This window comes from Dreissena polymorpha, chromosome 13 (genome assembly GCF_020536995.1).
Source record: "Dreissena polymorpha isolate Duluth1 chromosome 13, UMN_Dpol_1.0, whole genome shotgun sequence".
NCBI lineage: Eukaryota > Metazoa > Mollusca > Bivalvia > Myida > Dreissenidae > Dreissena > Dreissena polymorpha.
The window spans coordinates 55,221,429-55,247,925 of NC_068367.1; the positions used below are offsets into that span (position 1 = coordinate 55,221,429).

At 35.0% G+C, this 26,497-nt stretch overlaps 5 protein-coding genes across 8 annotated transcripts in view; 2 read left to right on the forward strand and 3 right to left on the reverse strand.

Annotated features, from left to right (window-relative positions):
• Positions 1-6,420, reverse strand: part of LOC127855599 (zinc finger protein zfp-1-like) — a 63,741-nt gene extending 57,321 nt beyond the window's left edge. Inside the window, exon 1 of the mRNA XM_052391343.1 lies at positions 6,199-6,420. Within this exon, the coding sequence (XP_052247303.1) occupies positions 6,199-6,307 (109 nt within the window). The 5' untranslated portion in view covers positions 6,308-6,420. The remainder of the gene's footprint in view (positions 1-6,198) is intronic.
• Positions 1-26,497, forward strand: part of LOC127855598 (ATP-dependent RNA helicase DDX42-like) — a 316,590-nt gene that overhangs the window by 163,039 nt on the left and 127,054 nt on the right. The gene's annotated exons all lie outside the window — the stretch shown is intronic.
• The window catches only part of LOC127855601 (E3 ubiquitin-protein ligase TRIM56-like), a 262,584-nt gene that overhangs the window by 139,176 nt on the left and 96,911 nt on the right, over positions 1-26,497 (reverse strand). The window lies entirely within an intron of this gene.
• The window catches only part of LOC127855600 (zinc finger protein zfp-1-like), a 317,716-nt gene that overhangs the window by 57,321 nt on the left and 233,898 nt on the right, over positions 1-26,497 (reverse strand). The gene's annotated exons all lie outside the window — the stretch shown is intronic.
• The window catches only part of LOC127855604 (uncharacterized), a 380,241-nt gene continuing 375,844 nt past the window's right edge, over positions 22,101-26,497 (forward strand). Inside the window, exons 1-3 of the mRNA XM_052391351.1 lie at positions 22,101-22,494; positions 24,743-24,863; positions 25,673-25,765. Coding sequence (XP_052247311.1) covers positions 22,264-22,494; positions 24,743-24,863; positions 25,673-25,765 — 445 coding nt within the window. The 5' untranslated portion in view covers positions 22,101-22,263. The remainder of the gene's footprint in view (positions 22,495-24,742; positions 24,864-25,672; positions 25,766-26,497) is intronic.

Consider the following 26,497-nt stretch of genomic DNA (forward strand, 5'->3'; position numbering starts at 1 on the left):
AGTAGAGTGAAAATTTTCTACAATTGGTTGCGATGAGTTAAATTGTCCTCGTGTAGATCACTTAAGCGGCGGGAAAAAAATATCAGAGAGACTAATCAGCGTTTTTCCTCAATACTTTGGGAATGATTTCGGTACCCGGCTCATTGGGAAAGTACCCTGCGTTTTCATCCGAATTGGGAAATTTATTACATACGCTTAAAATTTTAGAAAACATGTACACATAATAAGTTGCATGTTAATATCGAATTGGTAATTGATTTCCTGCAAAATCATGTTTCTACCAACACTAAATAACGAGTTTGTTGAACCAAACACTCTTTTTACTGAAGTTGTGCATGAAAGTACCAACGGTCTTACTCTAAATCGGGGCTCTTGAGCCTCATGTTCCGTAGGATAACCTGGTTTGCGTCAGTAGACTCGACAGTTGATGAAACTTTGCTTTATAAACAACATCTGACAACTATGCACTGGACTCAATATTTGATACATAATCCAAAGTTGTAAGTAAAAATTCTATAAATGCACGAGCGATTGATAATCAGTACAGGTAATATGATTTGCTGCATTTATTTTACACCGAAATTGGTTTTATACTACTGAACGAGTAGTATAAGAGAATGGCTCCATGGCACTGAAGATACGAACGATTGTGAATCAGTTATGCGTGAATAAATCAGTGTCACTAGCAATGGATGGTTTCAGTGGATTTGTGGAGTTGCTGTACCTACCACACTAATCAGTCCTTACGGTGTACTCCTCTGCGAAAAAATCGTGGCCAGTTATTTAAAAGACTGATATGGCTTTGATGTAATCATCTTGAAAATTGTCACTAATTGTGCATTTGATGCGTAATATTGTCAAGACATCTATTTCGACAAGTAAAGCCGTTTAACAAATTATTATTTATTCAATTACCTAAAATTGTAAATGTTTTGTTGCATTCTCTGATAACCATAATTATATCCGAAACACGCTTTTGAATTTTAATGTTTACCCCATGTTATCCAATTCTAGTTTCAAATAAACAGTGCACTGATCATGTATATTTCGTGTATACTGTTCATTCTTTGTTCCGATAAAAAGGGCGCGAAAAATATGCCTTTTGTAAAACGTCACGTTCACGCATAGAAAGCATGGGTAGCTTAGAGACAATTGAAATATTTAACTTTTCTCTTGTATTTTAACTCAATTATATCGCAAATGATTTTGAATAGACATTTCCTCAAAATTAAGTTCCAAGCAAACATGTTTTATTTCTATTGTTACATTTTTTAGATGATTCAATATTATATCAGTTAGTATATTGTAGACAGTAAACAGACACTTCGGACAAAACTGGATTTAGTGTTGGCAATGGTTATTGATAAAACAGACTTAGCACATATACTAACGGTGACTTAATGTGCACAATGTGATGTTTTGACGAAAGGGATTAACATGTGCGTATGCAACTTGTTGCCGCTTTTTTCTGTGAATTGGGATGTTTTTGTGAATTCGGTAATCTTTATTTTGAAATTGGGAAATACGTTCTCATTGGGAATGGTGCCATTTTACGGTACCAGCTATATATAGAGGAAAAACGCTGATAATTAATGTTCCATCTTCCAAGATATTTCAGTTGATCAATGCTGCAAGTAAATTAATTAATGACTGATCATGGTTTGGAAGGACCTTACAATGTCTGTGTTACCCCATGCCTCCACAAAGCCATTTAAACTTTCTAGTTTAACAGGTGAATTTTGGAAGTCCAAACCATAAAATCCGAAAGTACCACTTTTATTTCAGTGTAGTGCCGGTGCCCAGCTCACAAAACATGAACCTGCCTCATGATTGGGAACCAACGGCCAATCAGAAGATAGCTTACTAAAAGCACGAGTTTTTACGCTCTCTTCATGCACGGGCGGTTGATGTGAATTGATGTGTTTCCCTAAGTGAGTATTGTCAGGAGAAATTGTTAGTCCATATAAACGGACTCTCAGAGCCTTTGATAATTTTTGCTATGGTGGCTTTGGTAGTCCATATGCACCCTTTCATAAACATGGGGGCAGTTCAGCGCATGGAATCTGTGCGCTTCACTAAACAGACGTCGTTTGAGACAAATTGAGGAGAATAATGAATAAACTTCATAAACATGTTAAATTTACCTGAATGGCAACCTATGGATGTTATCCTTTGCATGCACCCTATCAAAACACGACGATGTTTCAATACACTTTTCTCGCTGACATTTTTATGTTTAAATTTGAAACAGTGTATTTTGTATTGAATACCACATCGTTATCGACTTTAATAGACTCCATCACATAACCCGACGTGCAAAATATTGGCAGGGCTCGACACTAACGGTGGTCCGTTGACCCAGGGTCAGTAAAAAATAAGGAGGACCAGTGAAACTAGAAATTTGGTTGATCCGTCGGACCAGTTTAAAATCCTGGCCTGCTTATTGTGAAATACTGGTGAAAAGTCGTTTTCATCAATAAAACAACTTTATATGTTCATAATAAAGCAATAATTTCATCATTATTTTATGGGCCGACTCGAGACCGGGATAAAAATAGCAACATATTGGAAATTTCAATTTTTCTAGATGCCGGATGACAAAAACCCGTTGTTGCATCAAAAAATCGATTTGCGATCTGCAAATGTCTAAAGAAAATGTCTCCGGACTTTGCTGTGATGGATACGCAAATAAACATAAAATTCTAATCGTTCGGATTGGGAAATGAACAAAATGGTATTTATTATTTTGAGAAAGCAGCAATCATCAGCATTTTATCGATCTTAATACCATCAGAATATACTTTGTTTACCGTAAGAATTTATACTGGAGGGCGCCGAATAATGTTTTGATATTGCGGGAGAGTAAACGACTTAACGTGCTTATTTTCAAGATTACAAGTTTTCGAGATGTGGAATTTCATTTCAGGGGTGGTTAAACCTACGCCTAAAAACCTAAAACTAATGAAGAGAAGCTTGAAGTACAGCGAAAATATGAAAAGGATATTGAGATAGTTTAGTAGATAGTATAGTTTTCTTTTTATAAATGCACACTACATTGTGGATAGTCCGGAAAGTAAGTTGAAATATAAGTAAAATAACAGAGACATTGTCGGACCACTTGAAATCTTGGAGGACCAGTAATTTCTGAAAGCTGGTGGTCCTTTGGGTCAGTAGGTAAAAAAAGTTAGTGTCAAGCCCTGATTGGTGTACTGCGACCTAACCAATATTGGGTACATTTTCCAATATGGTGGATACAGCATACGAAAGAAAAACTAAGTCAATAAATAGCAATTATTTCTTGCTTTAATGGTACCATTTGGATGAGTTTGTGGTTTAGACAGGTAAACTTTAATAAGTTCTTGCAGATTCAGTTTTCTTTAACCATTGCATTGTTGATAACATTTTGCTCCCATGGACAAGAGAGAGTGAATTGCAACTCTCAGCAACCCATTGGGTTATAAAGTAGCTGAAATAATTCACGTTCAGAATAAATCTGAACGCTGAAACTCCGGTCTATAAACCATAACGAAAAAATAAATACAATACTATTATGGGAATTACAGTACTTACAAGTGTATATATCTCAAATCTACCTGTTGTTTGACAAATATGAACTGAGATCACAAAAATTACCTGTATTTCATTCGAAATCATAGACATTGAACGATCATTTTCTCTAAGGGCAACCATTTTGTCATTGTTGTAGTTGTTCTTATTTCGTACCATAGCTATTTGGTACCTATTACTTTTGGGGTATATCGTTACTGTCGATTCTAATATTTTGAGTAAAAATAGTTATAATTGTTCTTTTGCTTCTTCTTCTTATGATTATTATTTCCAATTTCATTTCTTACCGTTTTGTGCATATTGCACACTTCTTTGTTCGAACTCAGTTACAAACATAGTTAAATTTAACCTCCACCAAGGGAGATAACATGAACCTTTACTCTACAAGGATTTATATTGGATGAAACAAACTTGAAATATAGTTTATTAACAGGTAAATTTAGATATATTTTGCTCAATATATACTATTTAGGCAAAGTTCTTTCATAATAGTCACAAATATTTGTGTATTTAAATTCAGGAGTGATGCAACCGAAATTCGTGTCGGAACTCTCGCTATTAAAAAGATAGAGTGGACTATTGATGCCAAGAGTCTGCCAAAGCAAAAATCATCAAAAGACTCTATGGTGGCAATTTATATTGACTAGGTTATTAAGCTGAGAGTTGAATTTTTGCAACTAGAGAAATTGTAAGCCTGTGACTGTATATATAAGCATGTGCCTATGTTATAAGACGTGTTTCTCTAGAGAGGTATTCCCAGAAGGTAAAAGTGCCATTCCGTGATCAGGGCTTTCCTTTGACCGGAGCTCCCGGGTTTTGACGCTTGAAAATTACAGAAGACCCCTTTTTGACTCTTGAGAAAATTACGTCATGCGTCACATTTGACCCGGGGGAATATACCAACTTGCGTCAACGAGATCAAAAGTTGTTAAGACTAAGCGATAATTGGCTCGGGACGGAGTATCTCATTTAGTACACGCTAATCGTTAACGCCCGTTTCCAATCATCGAAGCACAAGTCCACCCAGTAGGCGGAGTTCGGTTAATTAAGAAATCTAGTATTGACCAATTAAAACACTGCTGGTTCGATGACGCGTGCATTAACTTTCCATTATTTATCATAGCGTTTGTTATCAGCTGTTTGCGGAAAAGACGTGTATTAAACCCACCTAGTTGCAATAATCCAACTCCCAGCTATTGACCCTCTGAGCTGTACGTATGTACTCATAAAAGCTCAGAGCATTTAAGAAGAACTATAAACCCACCAAAACAGAATGGACTCATCCACGTCAGTTTTAATAATATTCAATATAAAATAATAACATCCATATCCACAGAACACCGTAAAGCATATTTTGAGATATTTCCAGAGTATGGCAGAATGTATTTCCAAAGCTGAATGCACCCATCACTGTTTCACTTCATGATTGCTCAGTTCAAAGACGCGCGAAAGTTATGCTGGCATATGTACTGTCTACAACGTCAAATTACACGCTTTGCATCAAAGTTGCTAAAAATAACTATAGAACCGATACAACTGGCCTTGTGGCAAAGTGACAATTTTTGCATGAGCTAATTGATTACAAAATACATGTAGGCGTAATAATTGACCGTTTGAGAAGGCATAGAAAACGGCGTGTTTGTCGCACGTCTTCAGTGAAGATGGCACATGAAATAATTAAAGGGCGTCGGAATTTTTGATGGGATTAAATACGGAGGCACCTTTATCGGCGAGTAGAAATAATTTCCTTTTATAGTTTACCGATTTATATAGGCTATTGTGTTTAGGTACCACCCGTATGTTTTTTTTTTTTTTTGTGATAGCCAGCAGAAATGTTTTTTTTTTCACATTTTGTATTTCATTCTTAATTTAATAGCCACGCGAAACGGTCAAACAAAGTTATTGGATAAAGTGTAATTGTGCAAAGTGTAATTGTGCTTGTGCATTCGGAAAATGTCGCAGAGAAACCTTTTCGACTTCGGAATCGGTAGTAACTCTGAAAGTGTGTGTAAGACGCCAACGACAAAGCGTACTTTAGATCTAAATGACAGTGCTCCTAACATCCCCAAACGTGCAAAAGAAGAACATATGACATATTACTCTGCTGTATACATGAAGTTAATGTTGTATTCGAATACATGTTTTGTATTTATTAATCATTGAAATATTGTGTTTAAATGCATAGTGTTGTAGTGACAGTAAAATGTAAGAAATAAATGTTAACATACATGTATCTTTTTATTTGTTGCTTTTTATATATTATATCTCAGTAATTTGCTTAAATTGCAAAAAATCATTGACTCTCCTGCGTTATTATTAGGACTCTCAGAAGTTTGATTTTGACTCTTGAAAATATGCTCCCAAGAGTCCTTGACTCTTGAGATTTGAGGTCTAAGGAAAGCCCTGGTGATGTATAACCGACGAGCTGACGCATGTAGCCGACGAGCAGACGAGTGAAGCTGACGAGTTCACTCAAAGACTTTTGCAATGCATCAACATGTGATGTCGTAAGAACTGACAAAGCGGTTACTATATGCACCACGCATTAAGAGAGAATAATAAACATGTCCATCAACAAATAAAACATCTCACTCTTGGATTATCAAAACGTAAATAAATGTGGTGTGTAACCTTGATGAACCGCAACACTGCAACCATTGCCATCGCAATAGACCAGCGGGTTTTCCGCCCAACCTCGCTCGTCCGAACAAACACAACAACCTCCGACCATTTCTTTCATCTTTTCTCAAATTAAGCAGATTTTGAGCTACGAAAGCCGTAACAACAAATAAAAACCATATTCTCCATTCCCTAGGCCGCCATTTTAGTTTGAGTCTCGGGCATGCGTAAAACGAAGTATTGTTCATCCTACACCCTATTGTAAAAGAAAAATACAATTAAAGCGCTGGCTGGATCCAAAGACCTGTTATCTATAGGTCTTTAGTGGATCTCAAACTGTTTGCTGGTGCTAAACCACATCAAAGTAAAATGGGACTACAAGTGCTACAGACATGTTGATGTACTAAATCTCAGTTTTATTTAAATGAATTTTTATGTGTATCATATAACCAACTGAGCTACCGCGCCTGACGAAAAGAATGGACAAAATATTGATAATTCATAAATCAAGATATTTCTATTTCAAATACCGGTATCATTGAATAAAACTTTGTAGAGATGAACTGCAATTAATGTTTTTGATACCCAACCTTCATTTACAATGATTTTCATTGATTTATTGATCTCTTTGATTCATTTACGTAGGCCAATCGAAAGGCCCCGAAAAAGGCTAGCATGCGCCAATATAATTTACTTTTAATTGTCTACAGTGGTAAGATTGTGCAATGTAAAGACAAATCGTGTCTGGTTGCCTTTAAAAGGACAAGTTGCTCCTCCAAGGGATTGCTGGCAATTAACAAAGACCTTCTTCCCGCTCCTCGCGCGCTTCGCCGCCTTTATGGCCTCTCAAGACGCCACCAGCTGTCGATCCGAACCTCAGAACGGTTTCACCGGCATGTTGAGAGTACTGAGTACCGCCGTCCTGGGACACTTCTATTATCTTCATAGGGCCACCCTCTCGAAATCCTGGATTTCATCTCTTCCCAAGGTCCGCCCCGTCCGTCCTCTACACTGTCACCTCACGTTCCTCTCTTTCGGCGATGTAATGAAACCACTATCCACATACGGACTATAACCAATCCGCTTGGCGATCCCCCCAAGTTCTGGGAGTCAGCGGGAGATGACGTCCGGCTCGAGTAGTGACACTGCGGATGATGCTTGCCCCGGTCGCGACGTGCTGGCTCCAGCTGCTGAGCGAGCTCTTTTAAAGCAGGGAATAATGATACATTTTTAGAGAAACACTTTTTTTGATAATCGCTTTTTTCAATGTTAATAGCCGGCCGAAAAAATCAATCGCCTTAAGCAATTTTGGCCATCGGAAACGCCAAAATATAATATCCTGACCTTGAAATAAAATTAGAAAGAATATGTTTTTAAATAGGTACATTTAAAAAAAAGTGTTTATTGTTGTTGTTGTTTTTTCACTTGTAAGTCGCATATTCACCGCATGAAACGTCTGTTATTTGTTGCACGTATATTCAAACCACACATACATGTTCGTAAATAAAAATTATACTACGGGATATCACATCATATGTGTCCTCACATGGGTTATTATGAGTTTATTTTGTCACCATCAAAATATTTTGTATTTTAATATTTTATTAACACGCATTTTGCTTTCGACACATTCGAATAATACTTTCAGAGCCGCGTCATGCGAAAATAGGTCTTATGGCGCTTCGGCTTGCGTAGCTCAAACCAAGTATGCGCAATTGCGCAGTCTAGTTAGGAGTTGCGGTGTTCGCTATAAATCACGCAAGGTTTCATAGTCTTATTATGTATCTCATGAGCAGACTGCAAGATGCGCAAGCTGGACCATAGCTACTCTGGCCTCATATGGCATAAAAACCATTTTCGCATGACGCGTGTCTTTAATAATATCTTTATATCTTATAAATGGAACAACTTAGCACAATACTTTTCGATAGAAATTGAAGGCAAACTCTGTTATTTATAGCAAACTGGCAAATTTCGGTAGCCTTTTCAGTCTTTCAATAACGATTTCCATACCGACTGACCAAGTTTGTGGTAAGATAATCAAACTATTTCTTTCTTATCATGACATTATACTATTTCAGTTGTTTTGTTTCTTCATACTGAAAGTAATACTGTGTTATCAACGTTTATCGATACCCAATTATGTCTTCCCCGTACGATTTAGTGACCGAGTACCGAGTCAAAATGCGAAGTGTTATTTAAACATATATCAAACACAATAATATCGAAAATGCTAAAAAAACTTTTTGTTGTTTTCTGTTGAGTTTAAGTGAATATGAATTAATTGTTACCAAATGTCACGATTTTTCTCAATTAACAGCTTTATGATTATGAAACAGTAATGATATGGCATTTATATGCATATTATTTTTTCCGATTTTCTCCCGTCGATATGATAGGTCTGATTTGCTACTTAAAAGAATCAGCTTCGCACGTGTATGTGTGTAATTCAAAGGTTATTTTGAAGTCCCACTGTGTCTTTGCGACTGCATCTATTGGCTGATCCGCCTCTGTGACCTTTAAGGAGAGCTGTGTTCATTAGGCAAAATTGTAAAGCATACTCTTCTGCGCCGCGAACTCATTCTTGCTGCGGATGCGGAAGTTATCAGGTTTTTATTACCTAACAACCTTAGTTGTTGGCAAGAGAACAACTAAAAACGAAAACGAAAACTTGTAGTTATGATAAACGGTCGAAACTGCAATGTTTTCACTTTCATTGACTTCTAGTTTTTGTATATTGTTATTTAAAAAAAATCACGACACAACGAGATAAATGTATCCGTATTTTTAATATATGCTGTTATTCATATGCATTTTTGATTCGATTTCACGTCCTGCGCAATTTCTGAAGGAGTATGTTCGAATTCCACTGGATGCATGTATGAAAAAAGTCCTGACCGTGCATAAAATCTTTCATCAAAACATCATTGTTACCAAATATTTGCGACAAAAAGTATTGTTTCTACGCCTGTGTATGTTTAAAAACTTTAAATATATGTACGCCAATTCAACCACACAGTTGCTCAATCAATAAAATTCCATTTCCTCTTTAACTGCATTACCGTAAACAAGGCGTTCTAATTGTTGCATGTGATTATTAATAGACTTTTCTCTGTGTACGTGTTTAGAAATATAAAAAAAAACACAATCTTTCATCGATTAAAATCGTGTGGAATCCCTTTAGTAAGGCTCGATTGGTCATTGTCGGCTCGGGTACTACTTACATGTACCCCGGGTACTCTAAAGTATACTTACATGTACCCCGAGTACGGTAAATATACTAAAACGTACCCGGGAATTTTAACGCTAAATCGGTCATTGTCGGCTATTTTTTAAATTAATTATTTTCACATTTATGTCAATTTTCTGATAAAGGGCCTCTATATACCGGTATATCGAAACTCATACCCAAACAGCATGTTGATGAAGTCTGTTAAAGATAAACAATATCGTTTAAGGTAATCGGTAGCGCGTTTTACGACATCAGATTTTGGGCGGGAATACAACTCGGGTACAGTCTAATATCGACCGGGTACATTTAAGTATATTTACCGTACCCGGGGTACATGTAAGTATACTTAAGAGTACCCGGGGTACATGTAAGTAGTACCCGAGCCGACAATGACCAATCGAGCTTTAGTAAGTGCATGCATACCCGTATGAATCCGGTAAATTGTGGCGAGTCAACAGTTGTACATATACATTATTTTTTTTACAGAAAATGTTAGCGGCGTCGCTTATTTAACGCTTGACTTCGCCTCGAATGTCACTAATATTAAATTATTCAATAAACGGACGCATTCACACAGAAATGTACAAATTATATATATGAACAACTCATAAAATATTATTGAAATATCAGCTTTTATATTTTTGAGGCCTTTTCCTTCCACTTAAAGCCCATTACGTGGTATTTAGCCATCTCCAATTTTCAGTCATGCCTGTTCAAAATATTTCCCATGATGCAAATTATAGAACATGTACATGAAAATTCTACAACAAACATTATATGGGAGTATTGCACTCAAATATGACTGTTTATAACACACATATATTTTCAAAATTATACAACAAAAATATCAGAATTATACCACAAATGTATCAAAATATTGCATACATTTATGAACTTTTAGAACATACATATGGACAATATCGAACATAAATATGAATTATACAACATATATTTGTAATGCCATAAATAATAGGATTTTACCACACACACACATATATATATATATATATATATATATATATATATATATATATATATATATATATATATATATATATATATATATATATATATATATATATATATATATACAAAAAAAAACATAGAGCATATATAGACAAATATACCACATTAATATGGAAACATTGAATTTTGCAACGTTTGACACGCCATTTAAATACGCTTAATTAATGTTTTACAAGGCTTGAAAGAATGTGACTATTTTATTATTCATTAAACGTCATTGAACGCATGCATTCACACCGGTATTGAGTGGTAAAATTCGTATTTGAAACAGGTTGAATACACGTAATTAATGTTTTACAAGGCTTGAAAGACAATGCCCTGGCATGAATATGATTTCAAAGGAATAAGTTAAACATACAGACAATAAAAAGGCAAACTGAAACCAATTGAAAACAAGTCTTTAAAACTGTGAGTGCGAATATTAAGTATACTCGACGCATTTGTTTATTTGTTCAACACAAAGAGATGAGCTTAAAAGGGATTGATCATGTATCTTAGTATGTTGTTACATTTTATAATACCGACTATTGCATAATATCATTCATTTGTAGTAGTGATTGAAACATTTAGATTAATGGACCGTGCTCTCAGTTATCGGCATGTTTTATAGATAGCCGTTAAATGGCTATTTTTGATATATTTGAACAACGAAACTTAAAAAAATCTAGTATAATAAGAAGAACTTTTGTATAAGTGAATCCAATAAAAAAAGTTTTCCACACAATTCACGGGTCGATACAAAAATTTAAGAATTGAAAAAACATAAAAATCTTCATTATCCAATCGTTAGATGAATGATTGTTCTTGAATCCCATTCGAACAAAAGGAATGTCTGCATGGTCCATGGTCACAAAAGTCGTACTTCCGTAAACAATCTTCGAAACACATGGGCGAACTTTAATGAGTGGCGACTGCTTCATTACAGAGCAACTGAGCGTTAAATAAGGTTAAAGGGGAAAAAACGCTAATGCATGTTGCATATTTGAAAAAGTTTTATAAGGTTATCACAACGAAAAACAACAACATGTACATTGGCTTGGGTTAGTTCCCGGAACCTCTGGAAGCACAACTTACACTCTATCGCTAAATCAGACAGGCTAGTAAATTAGTAGCGTAAACGTTATTTCGGAAATACATGATTTTGCTATTATCGATGGAAAGCGTCACAAACGTTTTATTATTTTGTAGGTTGAATATTAATGAGGGAACATGCATATTTTCATCTTTTCAAAAGCAATAAGGTTTTTTTGTTGTTTATTTCAATGAAATGCATACGGGTACATTTTTGTGAATCGGTTAGAATAAGAAAAATAGTGCCGCGTATTGACTGAATAAGCAGAATCTTACACTGTCTGACAGTATGGGACTTTCTAAATATTATATTGCTTTTTCTGTAATACAGGATAATTATCAGTCTGCAGTCTGAACATATAAGCCGAGGCAGGTGCCTCGTTGTACATGTGTGGTTACGACAACCTAAATGTACTCGTCGAAGAAAAGATTTTCTGTTTTACTATGCTGTCTTATTAGTGTGAGGCCAATTTAGATCTCGAGCGCTCATTTTTCATTGGGTGTTTATATATATGTTTGTGGTAAACAACACAGGTACAAGAACAACAACAATAACATCACCTCATTTAGTTTGCGTTAGTTTAAAAAAATATTTAATAGTACTGAATGTATTTACAGGTGGTGAATGATATTTTTTTAAACGTTTTGATGAACTCGGATGTAAACCAAAATGGAGCCATTTGTATTAGAATCTCGGTGTTTGTATTGTATTTTGACAATAATTGTGTGTCATTATTCATCATAAACCAACATGTAGAATGTTCGGAAAATACTGTATTGATTACTGTGTAAACGCACGACGTGCGTAATCAAGTGGGTTTTCCAGTCTGATAGGTACATGTGTAACTGGAAACACAATGAAGTGTCTAATTTTCAATATATAAAGTGAAGCTTTTCATGAGTACCAATAACACAAAAAACTCTTCTTTCTTGCGTTAAAATAATGTTGATACTATTGGTAGTCGCCGTCATTATACAAGCATTTTTTTGAAATTTAGAACGCATTATTATGACATATGTTAACATTCACAATGTCATAAGAGTAATGTTTACAGTTGAACAAATAAAAATTGTGGGTTATTAAATATTTTCACATGCAATCAACAAGGCAATGGTATGAACACACGTTACATAGTAAAGGGGTCGTAAACTGCCATTTAATCTGCCATCATACACTGGCATTCACATGTCACAGTTTAGTTTACACATGTAATCTAATTACGTTATTTGTCCTGTACGCATGAACATCACTTTGTCAATTGATACAATGTGATTTGCACTCAAAGCAGATGTTCGATAAACTGATATCTTATTACAAATGTCACTTTTTCTGTAGCATGAACATCTCCTGGTCAATTAATACAATGTGGTCAAACTGTACACATGAACATCTCTTGGTCAATTGATACAATGTGGTCAAACTGTACGCATGAACATCTCCTGGTCAATTGATATAATGTGGTCAAACTGTACGCATGAACATCCCCTGGTCAATTGATACAATGTGGTCAAACTGTACGCATGTACATCTCTTGATTAATTGATACAATGTGGGCAAACTGTACGCCTGAACATCTTCTGGTCAGTTGATACAATGTAGTCAAACTGTACGCATGAACATTTCTTGGTCAATTGATACAATGTGGTCAAACTGTACGCATGAACATCTCTTGGTCAATTGATACAATGTGGTCAAACTGTACACATGAGCATCCCCTTATCAATTGATACAATGTGGTCAAACTGTACGCATGAACATCTCTTGGTTAATTGATACAATATCGTCAAACTGTACGGATGAACATATCTTGATCAATTGATACAATGTGGTCAAACTGTGCGCATGAACATCTCATGGTCAATTGATACAATGTGGTCAAACTGTACGCATGAACATCTCTTGGACAATTGATACAATGTGCTCAAACTGTACACATAAACATCTCCTGGTCAATTGATACAATGTGGTCAAACTGTATGCATGAACATCTCCTGGTCAATTGATACATTTAGGTCAAACTGTACGCACGAATATCTCTTGATCAATTGTTACAATGTGGTCAAACTGTATGCACGAACATCTCTTGGTAAATTGATACAATGTGGTCAAACTATGCGCATGAACATCTCCTGGTCAATTGATACATTGTGATCAAACTGTACGCATGAACATATCTTGGCCAATTGATACAATGTGGTCAAACTGTACGCATGAACATCTCCTAGTCAATTGATACAATGTGGTCAAACTGTACACATGAACATGTCTTGGACAATTGAAACAATGAGGTCAAACTGTACACATGAACATCTCTTGGACAATTTATACAATGTGGTCAAACTGTACACATGAACATCTCCTGGTAAATTGATACAATGTGGTCAAACTGTACGCATGGACATATCCTGGTCAATTGATACAATGTGGTCAAACTGTGCGCAAGAACATCTCCTAGTCAATTGATTGATACAATGTGGTCAAACTGCAAGCATGAACATCTCTTGATCAATTGATAAAACGTGGTCAAACTGTACGCATGAACATCTTCTGGTCAATTGATATAATGTGGTCAAAACTGTATGCATGGACATCTATTGGTCAATTAATACAATGTGGTCAAACTGTACGCATGAACATCTCCTGGTCAATTGATACAATGTGGCCAAACTGTACACATGAACATCCCCTGGTAATTTGATACAATGTTGTCAAACTGTACGCATGAATATCTCTTGATCAATTGATACAATAAGGCCAAACTGTACACATGAACATCCCCTGGTAATTTGATACAATGTTGTCAAACTGTACGCATGAACATCTCTTGATCAATTGATACAACGTGGTCTATCTGTATGCACGAACATCTCTTGATCAATTGATACAATGTGGGCAACCTGTACGCCTGAACATCTTCTGGTCAATTGATACAATGTGGTCAAACTGTACGCTTGAACATTTCTTGGTCAATTGATACAATGTGGTCAAACTGTACGCATGAACATCTCTTGGTCAATTGATACTATGTGGTCAAACTGTACATATTTGCATCCCCTTATCAATTGATACAATTTGGTCAAACTGTACGCATGAACATCTCTTGGTTAATTGATACAATATTGTCAAACTGTACGGATGAACATATCTTGATCAATTGATACAATGTGGTCAAACTGTACGCATGAACATCTCTTGGACAATTGATACAATGTGGTCAAACTGTACGCATAAACATCTCCTGGTCAATTGATACAATGTGGTCAAACTGTATGCATGAACATCTCCTGGTCAATTGATACATTTAGGTCAAACTGTACGCACGAATATCTCTTGATCAATTGTTACAATGTGGTCAAACTGTGAACATCTCTTGGTCAATTGATACAATGTGGTCAAACAATGCGCATGAACATCTCCTGGTCAATTGATACAATGTGATCAAACTGTACGCATGAACATATCTTGGTCGATTGATACAATGTGGTCAAACAGTACGCATGAACATCTCCTAGTCAATTAATACAATGTGGTCAAACTGTACACATGAACATCTCTTAGACAATTGATACAATGTGGTCAAACTGTACACATGAACATCTCTTGGTCAATTGATACAATGTGGTCAAACTGTACACGTGAACATCTCTTGGTCAATTGATACAATGTGGTCAAACTGTACGCATGAACATATCCTGGTCAATTGATACAATGTGGTCAAACTGTGCGCAAGAACATCTCCTAGTCAATTGATTGATACAATGTGGTCGAACTGCACGCATGAACATCTCTTGATCAATTGATACAATGTGGTCAAACTGTACGCATGTACATCTTCTGGTCAATCGATATAATGTGGCCAAACTGTACGCATGAACATCTATTGGTCAATTGATACAATGTGGTCAAACTATACGCATGAACGTCTCCTGGTCAATTGATTCAATGTGGCAAAACTGTACCCATGAACATCCCCTGGTAATTTGATACAATATTGTCAAACTGTACGCATGAACATGTCTTGATCAATTGATACAATGTGGTCAAACTGTACACATGAACATGTCTTGATCAATTGATACAATGTGGTCAAACTGTACACATGAAAATCCCCTGATCAATTGATACAATGTGGTCAAACTGTGCGCATGAACATCTCCTGGTCAATTGACACAATGTGGTAAAAATGTACGCATGAACATCTCTTGATCAATTGATACAATGTGGTCAAACTGTACGAAATGAACATCTCTTGTTCAATTAATACAATGTGGCCAAACTGTGCGCATGAACATCTCCTGGGGTGGTATTCCAGAAACATCTTAAGTCATTTCTTAAATAATTTCACTTAAGTTAAAAATTACAATGTTATGTATTTCTTTACTACATTATGAAACACATGTGTTTTTGGCATTCCTAAAATAACATTGGCATAATTATGTTAATTACATGTATATCTTGATGCCAATCTAAATCAATATGAAATGAAACACTTAAGAAAATATTCCAATTTAAGGATAAGAATAAAATTTAACTTAAGATGCTTCTGGAATACGACCCCTGGTCAATTGATACAATGTGGTCAAACTGTACGCATACACATGTCTTGGTCAATTGAAAAATATTGTCAAACTGTGCGCATTAACATCTGTTGGTCAATTGGTACAATGTGGTCTGTACGCATGAACATTTCTTGGTGTGGTCGAACATCACCTTTCGCAATCGTGCTCAAGTGATTTTAGATTGAAAACAAAATTCATATATCGCTTAAAACTCGGAATGAAACTAAGACTCTCAGCGATGCCTCCGTACGCTACAATTATTGATTCATTTAGATCTAGGTATTATTCGTTATTATTCAGGTACTCATAAAATCACCTACGTCTTTATAGATGCACGTTTGAAAAATATGCATTGTAATGTATCGCGTTACGCCCAAAAAAAGGTATTAAGGAGTTTATGGCTTTTCTTTACAGGAAACGTTTTAAAGAAACTCATTTTTTTTATAATGTTCGGTTTATTCAGTGATATCATCAACCCAGAAGAAACCTAATAGTCTTTCATCGAAAATGTTGTTCCATTGTAAATCGTGTACAAGGCAGTATTTCTTTCACTACCTTATTGTTTGAACGAAACTAGGACACGTGTTACATTTCGGCTGACTAAAAAACATTTTTGATAGCACAACAATCTTTGAATGTCCGTTTTACTTACATTGTTACTAGAAATTGAAGTACGGTCTCAACCCTATTGTATAAATACTACTTGTACCAGTTAAATTGCATGAATGACTAAGTCATTACGAATTAAAGTGTGTGTTCCCAAATATTGTATAAATAGTAAGAAAACACAAATCAGTCAGTATTACTGACCATTTTTTTTCCAGTTAGCATATGTGTTAACCTCGTTTAATAAAGATCGTTATTTAATCACCTTGACCAATTAATTTGCTGAAAGGAACACAGAGAACAGTTGGATTGACAACGACCTGAAATATGCATGCAGTATAAATGGTCATAAAGAACATCTACCAAACACTTACTCTTAAAATTTTGCCTGTATGGGAACAAGTGCTTTAATGTACTACTCGTTTGTAATGTACTCCGTGTACTCTTCACTCGGGGAATAATATGTCTACGGTCTGAATCTTACTTTCTGAGTCAGTATTACAATATGCGTGTACATACGGCTATTTTAGTACTTGACTCATGATGCATATTGCTTGATACAATTTTCAAAGAAATATGTGCATGTTTATACACAATCCACAATTAAGCGTAAATCTGCAAACTCGTTATAATATCTTTTTTTTTGACAAAACACTTTAATGAACTGTATTGAATTCAGTTAGACATGTATAATGTGAAAAATACGATTACTTTTTGACTATTTTATTCGGTTAAAGACATCAAAAGCATGTTCCATTCGGTGATATTTAAACACGTATTCGCTCAATTTTTCACGCCTAACCCCATCGATATTTTACGAGTGGCATGCGTGTTTGTGCAGCTTCTACTTGACCCGAGCCCTTCCCAACGGATAGTTCACAATATCATAAATATAACTGTCTCCGTCAGGGGTGCGTTTAAGAAACACGCTCATCCGTTTACGGTTGTTTCTTTTCTCGTGCAAATTATATTGATTTCGATATGCGTGTAATATTTGGTATATCTTACACGTAAGTATATTTGCATAGATCTGGGAAAACAGGTCTAAATGCAAGTGCGCAGTGCTATTGATTTCTCTTTTAAGTCCGCAAAGGCTTATCCGGGACGACACTGTCCACCTGAACTGGATATTCAGTAAGAAGAGACTTCCTTTAAAAGAAAAATACCATAATAGCGGGAAGTGTCGCCCCTGATTTAATTATGCGAACTGACAAGGCTAATCTGGTACGACACTTTACGCACATGCATTAGGCTCAGTTTTCCCAAAACGCGGCTCATATTTGCAGTGCCAACAGGCAATCCAAGGTCGTTCAGGGTTATTGACGATCATGATGTCCGCCTTGCGATCAACAAAAACCGAGTTTTGCTGTCAACAGAAGTAATTTAAGACCAATCGTAACAGCTTAATTGTTGGTACATTGATGGATTTTAAAAGGTGGATTGACAAATTAACTGGTTGTAGAAATTATAAATGTCGAAGCCTTAAATGCAATTTAAACTTTGACTGTGTGAGTGGTTGAAATAAGAATTTTCGTTTAATCTATGATGGGAAGAAAATAGATATGAGGTCTTCAAATGGATTTGGGTAGAAGTAATAACAAGAAGATTAAGAAATTTAACACTCTAACTCAATTACACGGTGGTTATCAATATAAATTATCAGTAGATGATGAAAGTTGTTACAAGACGGTTATCGTTCAGTATTATATTTTCATTAGAAGGTTTACAACGTTAACTTGATAGAGATTTTTGCAAGATGATTATCACTAAAAGGCCATCGCTATGTCTATTGTAACTATATATAACCAAATGGAAAGTAGAGTTTGGTATCAAATCAAGATAGACCACTGTTCGTCGCCTCCTACAGGGTCTATCTCAGAGTTGCCACATTCTGATCCGGATCGTCTTTCAGTTTCTTCACTTCCCTGTTAGAGTTCACAGCGGCCGTCTCACGCCTGCAACAGGCAAGCTAATTTAGGCGAGCGTCGCTATGGGAAAATGGGGCTTAATGCATGTTTCGTCAAGTGTCTTCTCTTTTTTCCTTTTTTGAAACTTTTCGTGTACGGGAAATCTCTAAACGAAATCAAGTCTACGTGGAAAGTGTCGTCCTAATTAGCATATGCATTAAACCCCGCTTTTTTGCAGAGTTGGACTCAATTTTTATGTGTTCGTGTAAGCACGTTGCAAACATAATAGTTTGTTGCAGCAAACAATTCTTTGCCATCTCATTGATTTAAACTGGTGATATTTAACAAACATTAATATACATAAACACCGTGTGTTTTTCTACTATACAATAGACTTGTTAGAAGAATAAATACATGCCGCATGCGCGGAAATTCTAGTAGGTGTTATATACACACATATCTATAAACGTCTGCTTAGACGCGATAAATCACTGGCTGTAAATATTTCTTAAGTTCGTTATATATTTAATTATACGAGTTTCTGAATGTTTGTCTTATCATCAAGAATTATATTTGCTTGACAAATATTGTGATACCATTATAACCAATAAATGTTTTACGAATTGTTTTCTGCTACCACAGAAATGTCAATACCGACGTATTTCAGTCGCACTTACAAATAATAACACTACAACTGAATACAGCTGCATAAGCAATACACATTGTGACATGTTTTGAATAGTCTGTGGTATTTTTTTTATTCAATGATTCTGTGTAACATGTCAACAGATTGGTCCCTGATAGGTTTTGTAAATTGGTGATTTCTCAATTTATTTAAAAATAAACATGTAATAATTTCGAGACAAAAGTGCTTAAGAAAGCACAGGAAAGATGTATGTTTACATGAAAAGATGTGCAAAACATACTTGAGACACGCTATGGAAAAATTGGGCGTAAGGCACATGCTAATCAGTGACGAAACTCTCCGCTTAAATAGAATTTTCGCTAACCGGAGACTGTGTTGATGCTGATCACAGACAAGCGTCTGCAGCACTTGATGCTGATTTCAGACAAGCGTCTGCAGCACTTGATGCTGATCACAGACAAGCGTCTGCAGCACTTGATGCTGATCACAGACAAGCGTCTGCAGCACTTGATGCTGATCACAGACACGCGTCTGTAGCGCTTGGGGTTCGTTGATGCTTTTACATAAGAACCGTGCTCTGGGAAAATGGGGCTTATTATAACCAGTCGCGTACATATCTGTCCTCAAATATATAATAATGTATAACTAGCTATATTGTTTGTGAAATAATTAGAACAATTGGTGCACTATTTTTTCAATTTATTACGAAATAACCGTCGAATACTTTTCGTAGCCGTCGACCTTTGCCGTAATGTTCAATAAATGGACGTTTAAAATCGTTTACAGCATACGTATCTTGTATACTTAAATCGAATGGATATCTCTTTATTTACATGTCTATACGAGTTATTGCATAAACCTATTTGTACGCTTTCACTTTTTGTATATAAGAACGTGTAAATAACAAAACGATATGAGCCCCCTTACCTCCATTGAAAGCCCGGCTCGTAATGTCGAAATAATTCGCTGTTTGAGTAAAACACAACAATCTTACTATATGGCTTGTTGAGTCCATCGAATTATATTAATAATTAGTATTTTCCATGTTAGATTACACTTATGTTTGTACGTCAGTTCGCTTCAAGGACTCCTATTCCTCAACTTCTCAGGTAACATGTGCCTATTGAAAACGATAGTGCATCCTCAAGAGAAACCAACGTAAGCTTTTATAAATTGACTAAATCTATTAGAGGCATATTATGATCAATACATTTCATAACGTAGTAATACCGTCTTTTAAACGAGCTTAAAATAAAAAAAACCTATATGATGAGAACAGGATAAATTTCTTGAAGCAAATATTGTGCTCCGGTTATCTTAATAATGGGTTAATTTGTCCAAACATAACTATTACTCTCTATTTCGTCTTTTGTATGTGGGGTTACACATGTTTGTATGAAGGGTTACACAGGACCAGTGTTAATCATGTCTGCACTGGGCTAAATAGAGGGCCGTACTGTTTAGAATAGCGTTCATTTCTAGCGCGAAATGGATCTTAGCTCAATTAACTGATAATACAGATTCAATAGCACGCCGGGATTTCCGGAACGAGTGGTCCATCATGCAAGCCTCTTCTGAACGCAAAGACGTACACTCCAATTGACATGTTCATTATGGTAACCAATACGAAGAAATTGTAGTAATTTGCCGACATAAACGTTGAGTTACAAGGACCCTGGCCTTGGCAATAGTTCTGTAGCGTAATGATGGATGTTACATAGATGAACATAGAATTGTAGTTTGTTGACTTCCTGAAAAACAAACAAGTATATGGTAATAAAGTTAAACGTATGCCTTAAATGTACAAGTTATAAAGCCGTAAGGGAAGTAAATCAGCTTCTACAGACGTACCAACCTTTCGAATATTCACAATTTTGCATCAGGCCTTCGTCATTCTGTTCAAACCAGTTTTACCAAACATGGCGCTTACATCCCCTCCATGAATATGCGTCGTGTCTGCTTTTATTCAACATGTATAACAATATTATGCTTACTGCACGCCAATTACGGCTTAATATTTGCATGCACTACATGTCCTGTAATACAATGGCAAATTAAAGCTTCGAGTTGTATACAATCGAGCGAGCTATAACCAGGGAAAATGAGTTGTGTAGATAAAATGAGGCGAAGGATATACCTACAGTGGCTTGTTGTTTCAAAAGTCGATATTTCTCAATTTCTGCATTCGTTTCGCCATATACATGTATCAAGTAAAATGCATGGCTCTATGTTGTCTACATGATACTAGTGTCAAACTGCTTGAATCTTTACTTGAGACTTTCGCGACTGCAGGCATCTGAGAACTGTTGACATATATGACCAAAGTGCCCACAATTCTGATTCTTGTACATTAGAAGATATAGTGGTAAGTAAAGGAGGTAATACCTTGCACATTAGCTCAGTTGTTCACTCTTGTTGACCAAATCAAAATAGAACATCTCTTACTTACACTATATAACTTGATATTGCTATAAATCAAATTGAGTATCAATATTTTTTGTAAGGGACGAGTGCAAAATACTCCGGACTCATGCGCATGTATTTACCATCGCCGAATAACCATCTAACAATTTTCAATGTGCTCAAACAAACAGAAGCGAGAAAACGCAAGGGTCCAAATACGTTTAAACTAGTTTTAATGTAAACACCGGCAGTCTATACAATACTGGGTTTTTGTCGATACATAATGTAAAAATTGTTCTGTATACATAGTGCGTTGTCAAGCAAATCAACAAGAAGAGCGAAATACCCACACCGTGAAATCTGTAAAACTACACTGCATAGCATTGGCATGTAAAGCCTTACGTATCCAATTACGGAAAAATATTCAACTTGTTCGGTATTTACTGAACAACTGAACAATTAAAGTAAATTTGACCACATAAATGTTTACACGTTATTCGTAAACACTTGGATATACGTTGAATAACTTGAATAGTTTTATTTAACAATTACCAAGTCGACGTTATTCTACATGGTGAATTAGTTAGATACTATTAATATCTTGCTTAATGAAAACAAACATTTAAATGGCCACTCAAGACGAACCGGATGTATTTATATGCCCACAAAAATATTCCAAGCTTCATGTTAGTGTGCTTGAGATGAAGACCCGACTTAGGCTGGCAGAATATCTGGATAAAAAGGGCAAACTGATTCATCTTGAACTCTGCAACATTCCTACTGAGATGTTTAATGACTGCACTGGTCTCTCAAAACTGGCAGATCACGAAGACGGTCTTGAACCCGAAGAAGTTAAGGTACGGTTGATTATCACAAATTTCTTTTAAACTTAACTCATCTTCTAGCACATTAGAGCGCTAATGCCTGAAAAAGTGTTACTAGCCATACATTTATTAATCAACAGGTCAATAAATATATTAAAAATTACATGTCCACGACGACGAGGACTGTTCCTTTATTACTACTAATTCAAGTTCAGTTATTGTATTAAAATAATTACCATATTATTCCCAGGGATTAAAGGAAGTGGAAATAACCTATTGTCCATTTGTGGCGGATTTAAGAATAAATATTCCGACACATTTTATTAAAATTAAACTAAAGAAATCATTGAAATATTAATAATGGTCACTATATATATATATATATATATATAAATATATATATAGTGACCATTATTAATATTTCAATGATTTCTTTAGTTTAACATATATCTATCTATATCTATCTATCTATCTATCTATCTATCTATCTATCTATCTATCTATCTATCTATCTATCTATCTATCTATCTATCTATCTATCTATCTATCTATCTATCTATCTATCTATCTATCTATCTATCTATCTATCTATCTATCTATCTATCTATCTATCTATCTATCTATCTATCTATCTATCTATCTATCTATCTATCTATCTATCTATCTATCTATCTATCTATCTATCTATCTATCTATCTATCTATCTATCTATCTATCTATCTATCTATCTATCTATCTATCTATCTATCTATCTATCTATCTATCTATCTATCTATCTATCTATCTATCTATCTATCTATCTATCTATCTATCTATCTATCTATCTATCTATCTATCTATCTATCTATATATATATATATATATATATATATAATATATATATATATATATATAGATATATATATATGATATATATATATATATATATATATATATATATATATATATATATATATATATCATGTGCTTGCTTTTAGTATTAATAAGTGATTCCATTGTTCATTATGTACCCATAAACATTCCACAAGATTCCAATGAATAATGAAATTAAAACTACTAGAAAATACAATATGAATTCGAAGGAACCATTGATATTAGAGTGTGATGTAAACAAAGCTGCAGCTAAAAGAATTATCATTCAACCAAACTACTTTGATATGTGTAGTATTTAAGTCGTTCCAAGTATAAAACTTTCCATAGGTTTGAGTGACAAACATGTGTAAAATGAATGTCGGTTGACACTGAAACAGTCTTTATTTCTGTGTATAACACACACGGGAAAGTAGTGAAAACGAGTCAGTAAGTCATGGGAACGAGTTACAAAATCGTGTTTGCTCTTACTCGCAAACAACAAAAGTGCTTACTCGTGGGAGCGACTCTAGTCAGTTATCCGTGTGAATATCAGGTTAGCCTCATTGTGTCATGATGTTGTAACACGTGTTTATTATCCTGTATTTTTAATGGTTGAGAATCCTATTACAATGACTAGGTTATCTCGATTCCGTTATTTACTAAGTCAAAGGAACGAGTTAACTATGCCATTATGACGAGTTCATATGTCGTTCCGCCGACAAACATGTGGTTCACATGAGTTCCGAAGAGCTCCTTAGTAGACATGCTAAATCGCTCCCCGATTAAATCTCGTTTTAATGAGTCATTAAGTCGTGGGAACGATATACGTATTAGCTGGAATTATGTAAAAAACATACACTCCATGGCTGAGAGCAAGACAGTATCGCGAAATTTGTGTTTTCTGTGGTATATTCTTTCCGCTGTCCAAAGCTTATTATGCAGGAACACTTTTAGTAAAGTCACTTTACAATGTTATCTCGAATCAATACATACCATCAATTCACTGCATTAAAGATATCGCTATCTTCGCAGAGAAAGCATAATTAATTTATTTTCAAAAACAAATTCCATCAAATATTGACTGTCCATGAAAATGTGTAATTGCATATAATCGGAAGTCCTCGCTCTGCGCTTTCAATGGTATCAGGACATGCATTTATTTATATAACCTGTTTTTATGAGATGTGACATCTGATCTAAATTTATATATTTTATATCTATATTTTAATGAATAAATGCATATTTTCGCGCGAGCCTATGCCACTCCCGCTTTATTTAGTTTGTATATGCTCAGTTTGTTTTTATATGCTCAGTTAGTTTTTGATAAGAGTGTCATCATGCATTACTATTTTTATAATATAGAACTGCTGCTTAGATATTTATGTTTAGTCAACTGAACACGTATTGAGTACCAACAATGCTTTTGTAGAGTCAAGAAGACAGTCCTACCATGATGTTACTTGACCGATGGAGCGGCGCCAGAAGGACACTGGCAAAAACACGACAAAAAATGCGTCAAGGTGTCATGAAAGAGTTACAGCTAAACATACGTAAGAAAAATTATACTCATTATGCAACAGACGTTAAATCAATCATGTTATTCCTAACTACACAAAGGTCACTTTATGCATGTTATTTTTGTGTTAATAATATTAGTGGTAACACAATTCATGTTTTATAAGATTGATACTTTAACATCATGGCATATGAACCAAGAAATGCCTTTAAACAAGAAAATCGATGGACAAATAAAGATTAATCTAGCCCAAATTTTAGTTTGTCGGGCATATTTACGTCAATTGGTGACAATTATAGTAGTTTTTCCAATTGAATTGTATGAAATGAAACGCATAAAGATGTACTTGAGAAGTGATTTTGACGATGCAATTATAAACAAGGTTTAAACAGTCAGAAAATGTATACTTGTACATTTAAAATTAATCAAATTATTGAGTTAATAATGAGCAATTTTACATGTGTTTGTATTTACACAGCGCGAGATATTTTCACATAAAAACTTATTTTTACTTGCCAGAAACGATTGAATCATACATCTGTAATTCAGATAAAGCTTGCAGAAACATGTCGACACATTGATATGTCGATACAGGCAGATTTCGTCCATAAACGACACTATTAAAATTCAACTCAAAACATTTTAACGACATTGCAATAGTTGGAAATTCAGTGTAAAAACACAACATGTTTGATCTTTTTAAAACATGAAATAAAACAATTAGGTATCAATGATAACAATGATTCAACATATGTTTCCCAATGATTTAACATATCTTCCAATGATTTAACATATCGTCCAATGATTTAACATATCTTGATAGATATTTGCATTATTGTTAAGGCATCGTCCACGACCTCACAATAGGTAAATTCTGGGAATACCTGCTGACTTTGGAACGTCATGACGTCATCCAAGAATGCAGATCAATGATATGTACGTACCATAATGATCATGTCATACAAGAGACGTTTAGTCTCATATGTTATCCAAAGTACATACGATAGGTGAATATGTGCATGTGTATTTTTTTTTATTTCCAACTACAACAGTGTACGTATGGTCCATATTATATAACATTAATCATATTCATCAAGTATATGGAACAAGAAATGTTTTTAAAAGCACAATAGGCGGAATAAGGCAATTAACCTTAATTTCAGACCATCGAGCATATTTACGTCATTGAGGCATATGCATTATATTTTCCCCTGCGGAAAAGATTGAATAGCATGAATTGCACTTTATGATTTATTTGTATGATACATGTATAATAAATTCTTTAACAGTCGTACAACCTTACCATAGTAAAAGTTAAATTTATGTACTAGTATATTAGATATATTTAATAAAATAATTGGATAAGTGATTATTCTTTGCGCAAATAATTGCGCGTGTATTTATACAGCTGTGCGCTATTTGTACGTGGAAACATGTGTTAACTCACAGGAAAGAATAGCATTACGGATCCGGAATTCAAATGCAGGTTGCAGTTTTAATGTTCACACATTGACAGAAGTTACTACATTACAGCTAATCGTCGGTATTGTAACATTAGAAGTTTTACTTAAAACTCAACACATTAAAATGGCCGTTCACGAGAGAAGTCAGTGTAAAGAACCCGATAGTTAACATCATGCCTTAGTTTATTTTGTAATATGTTTGACA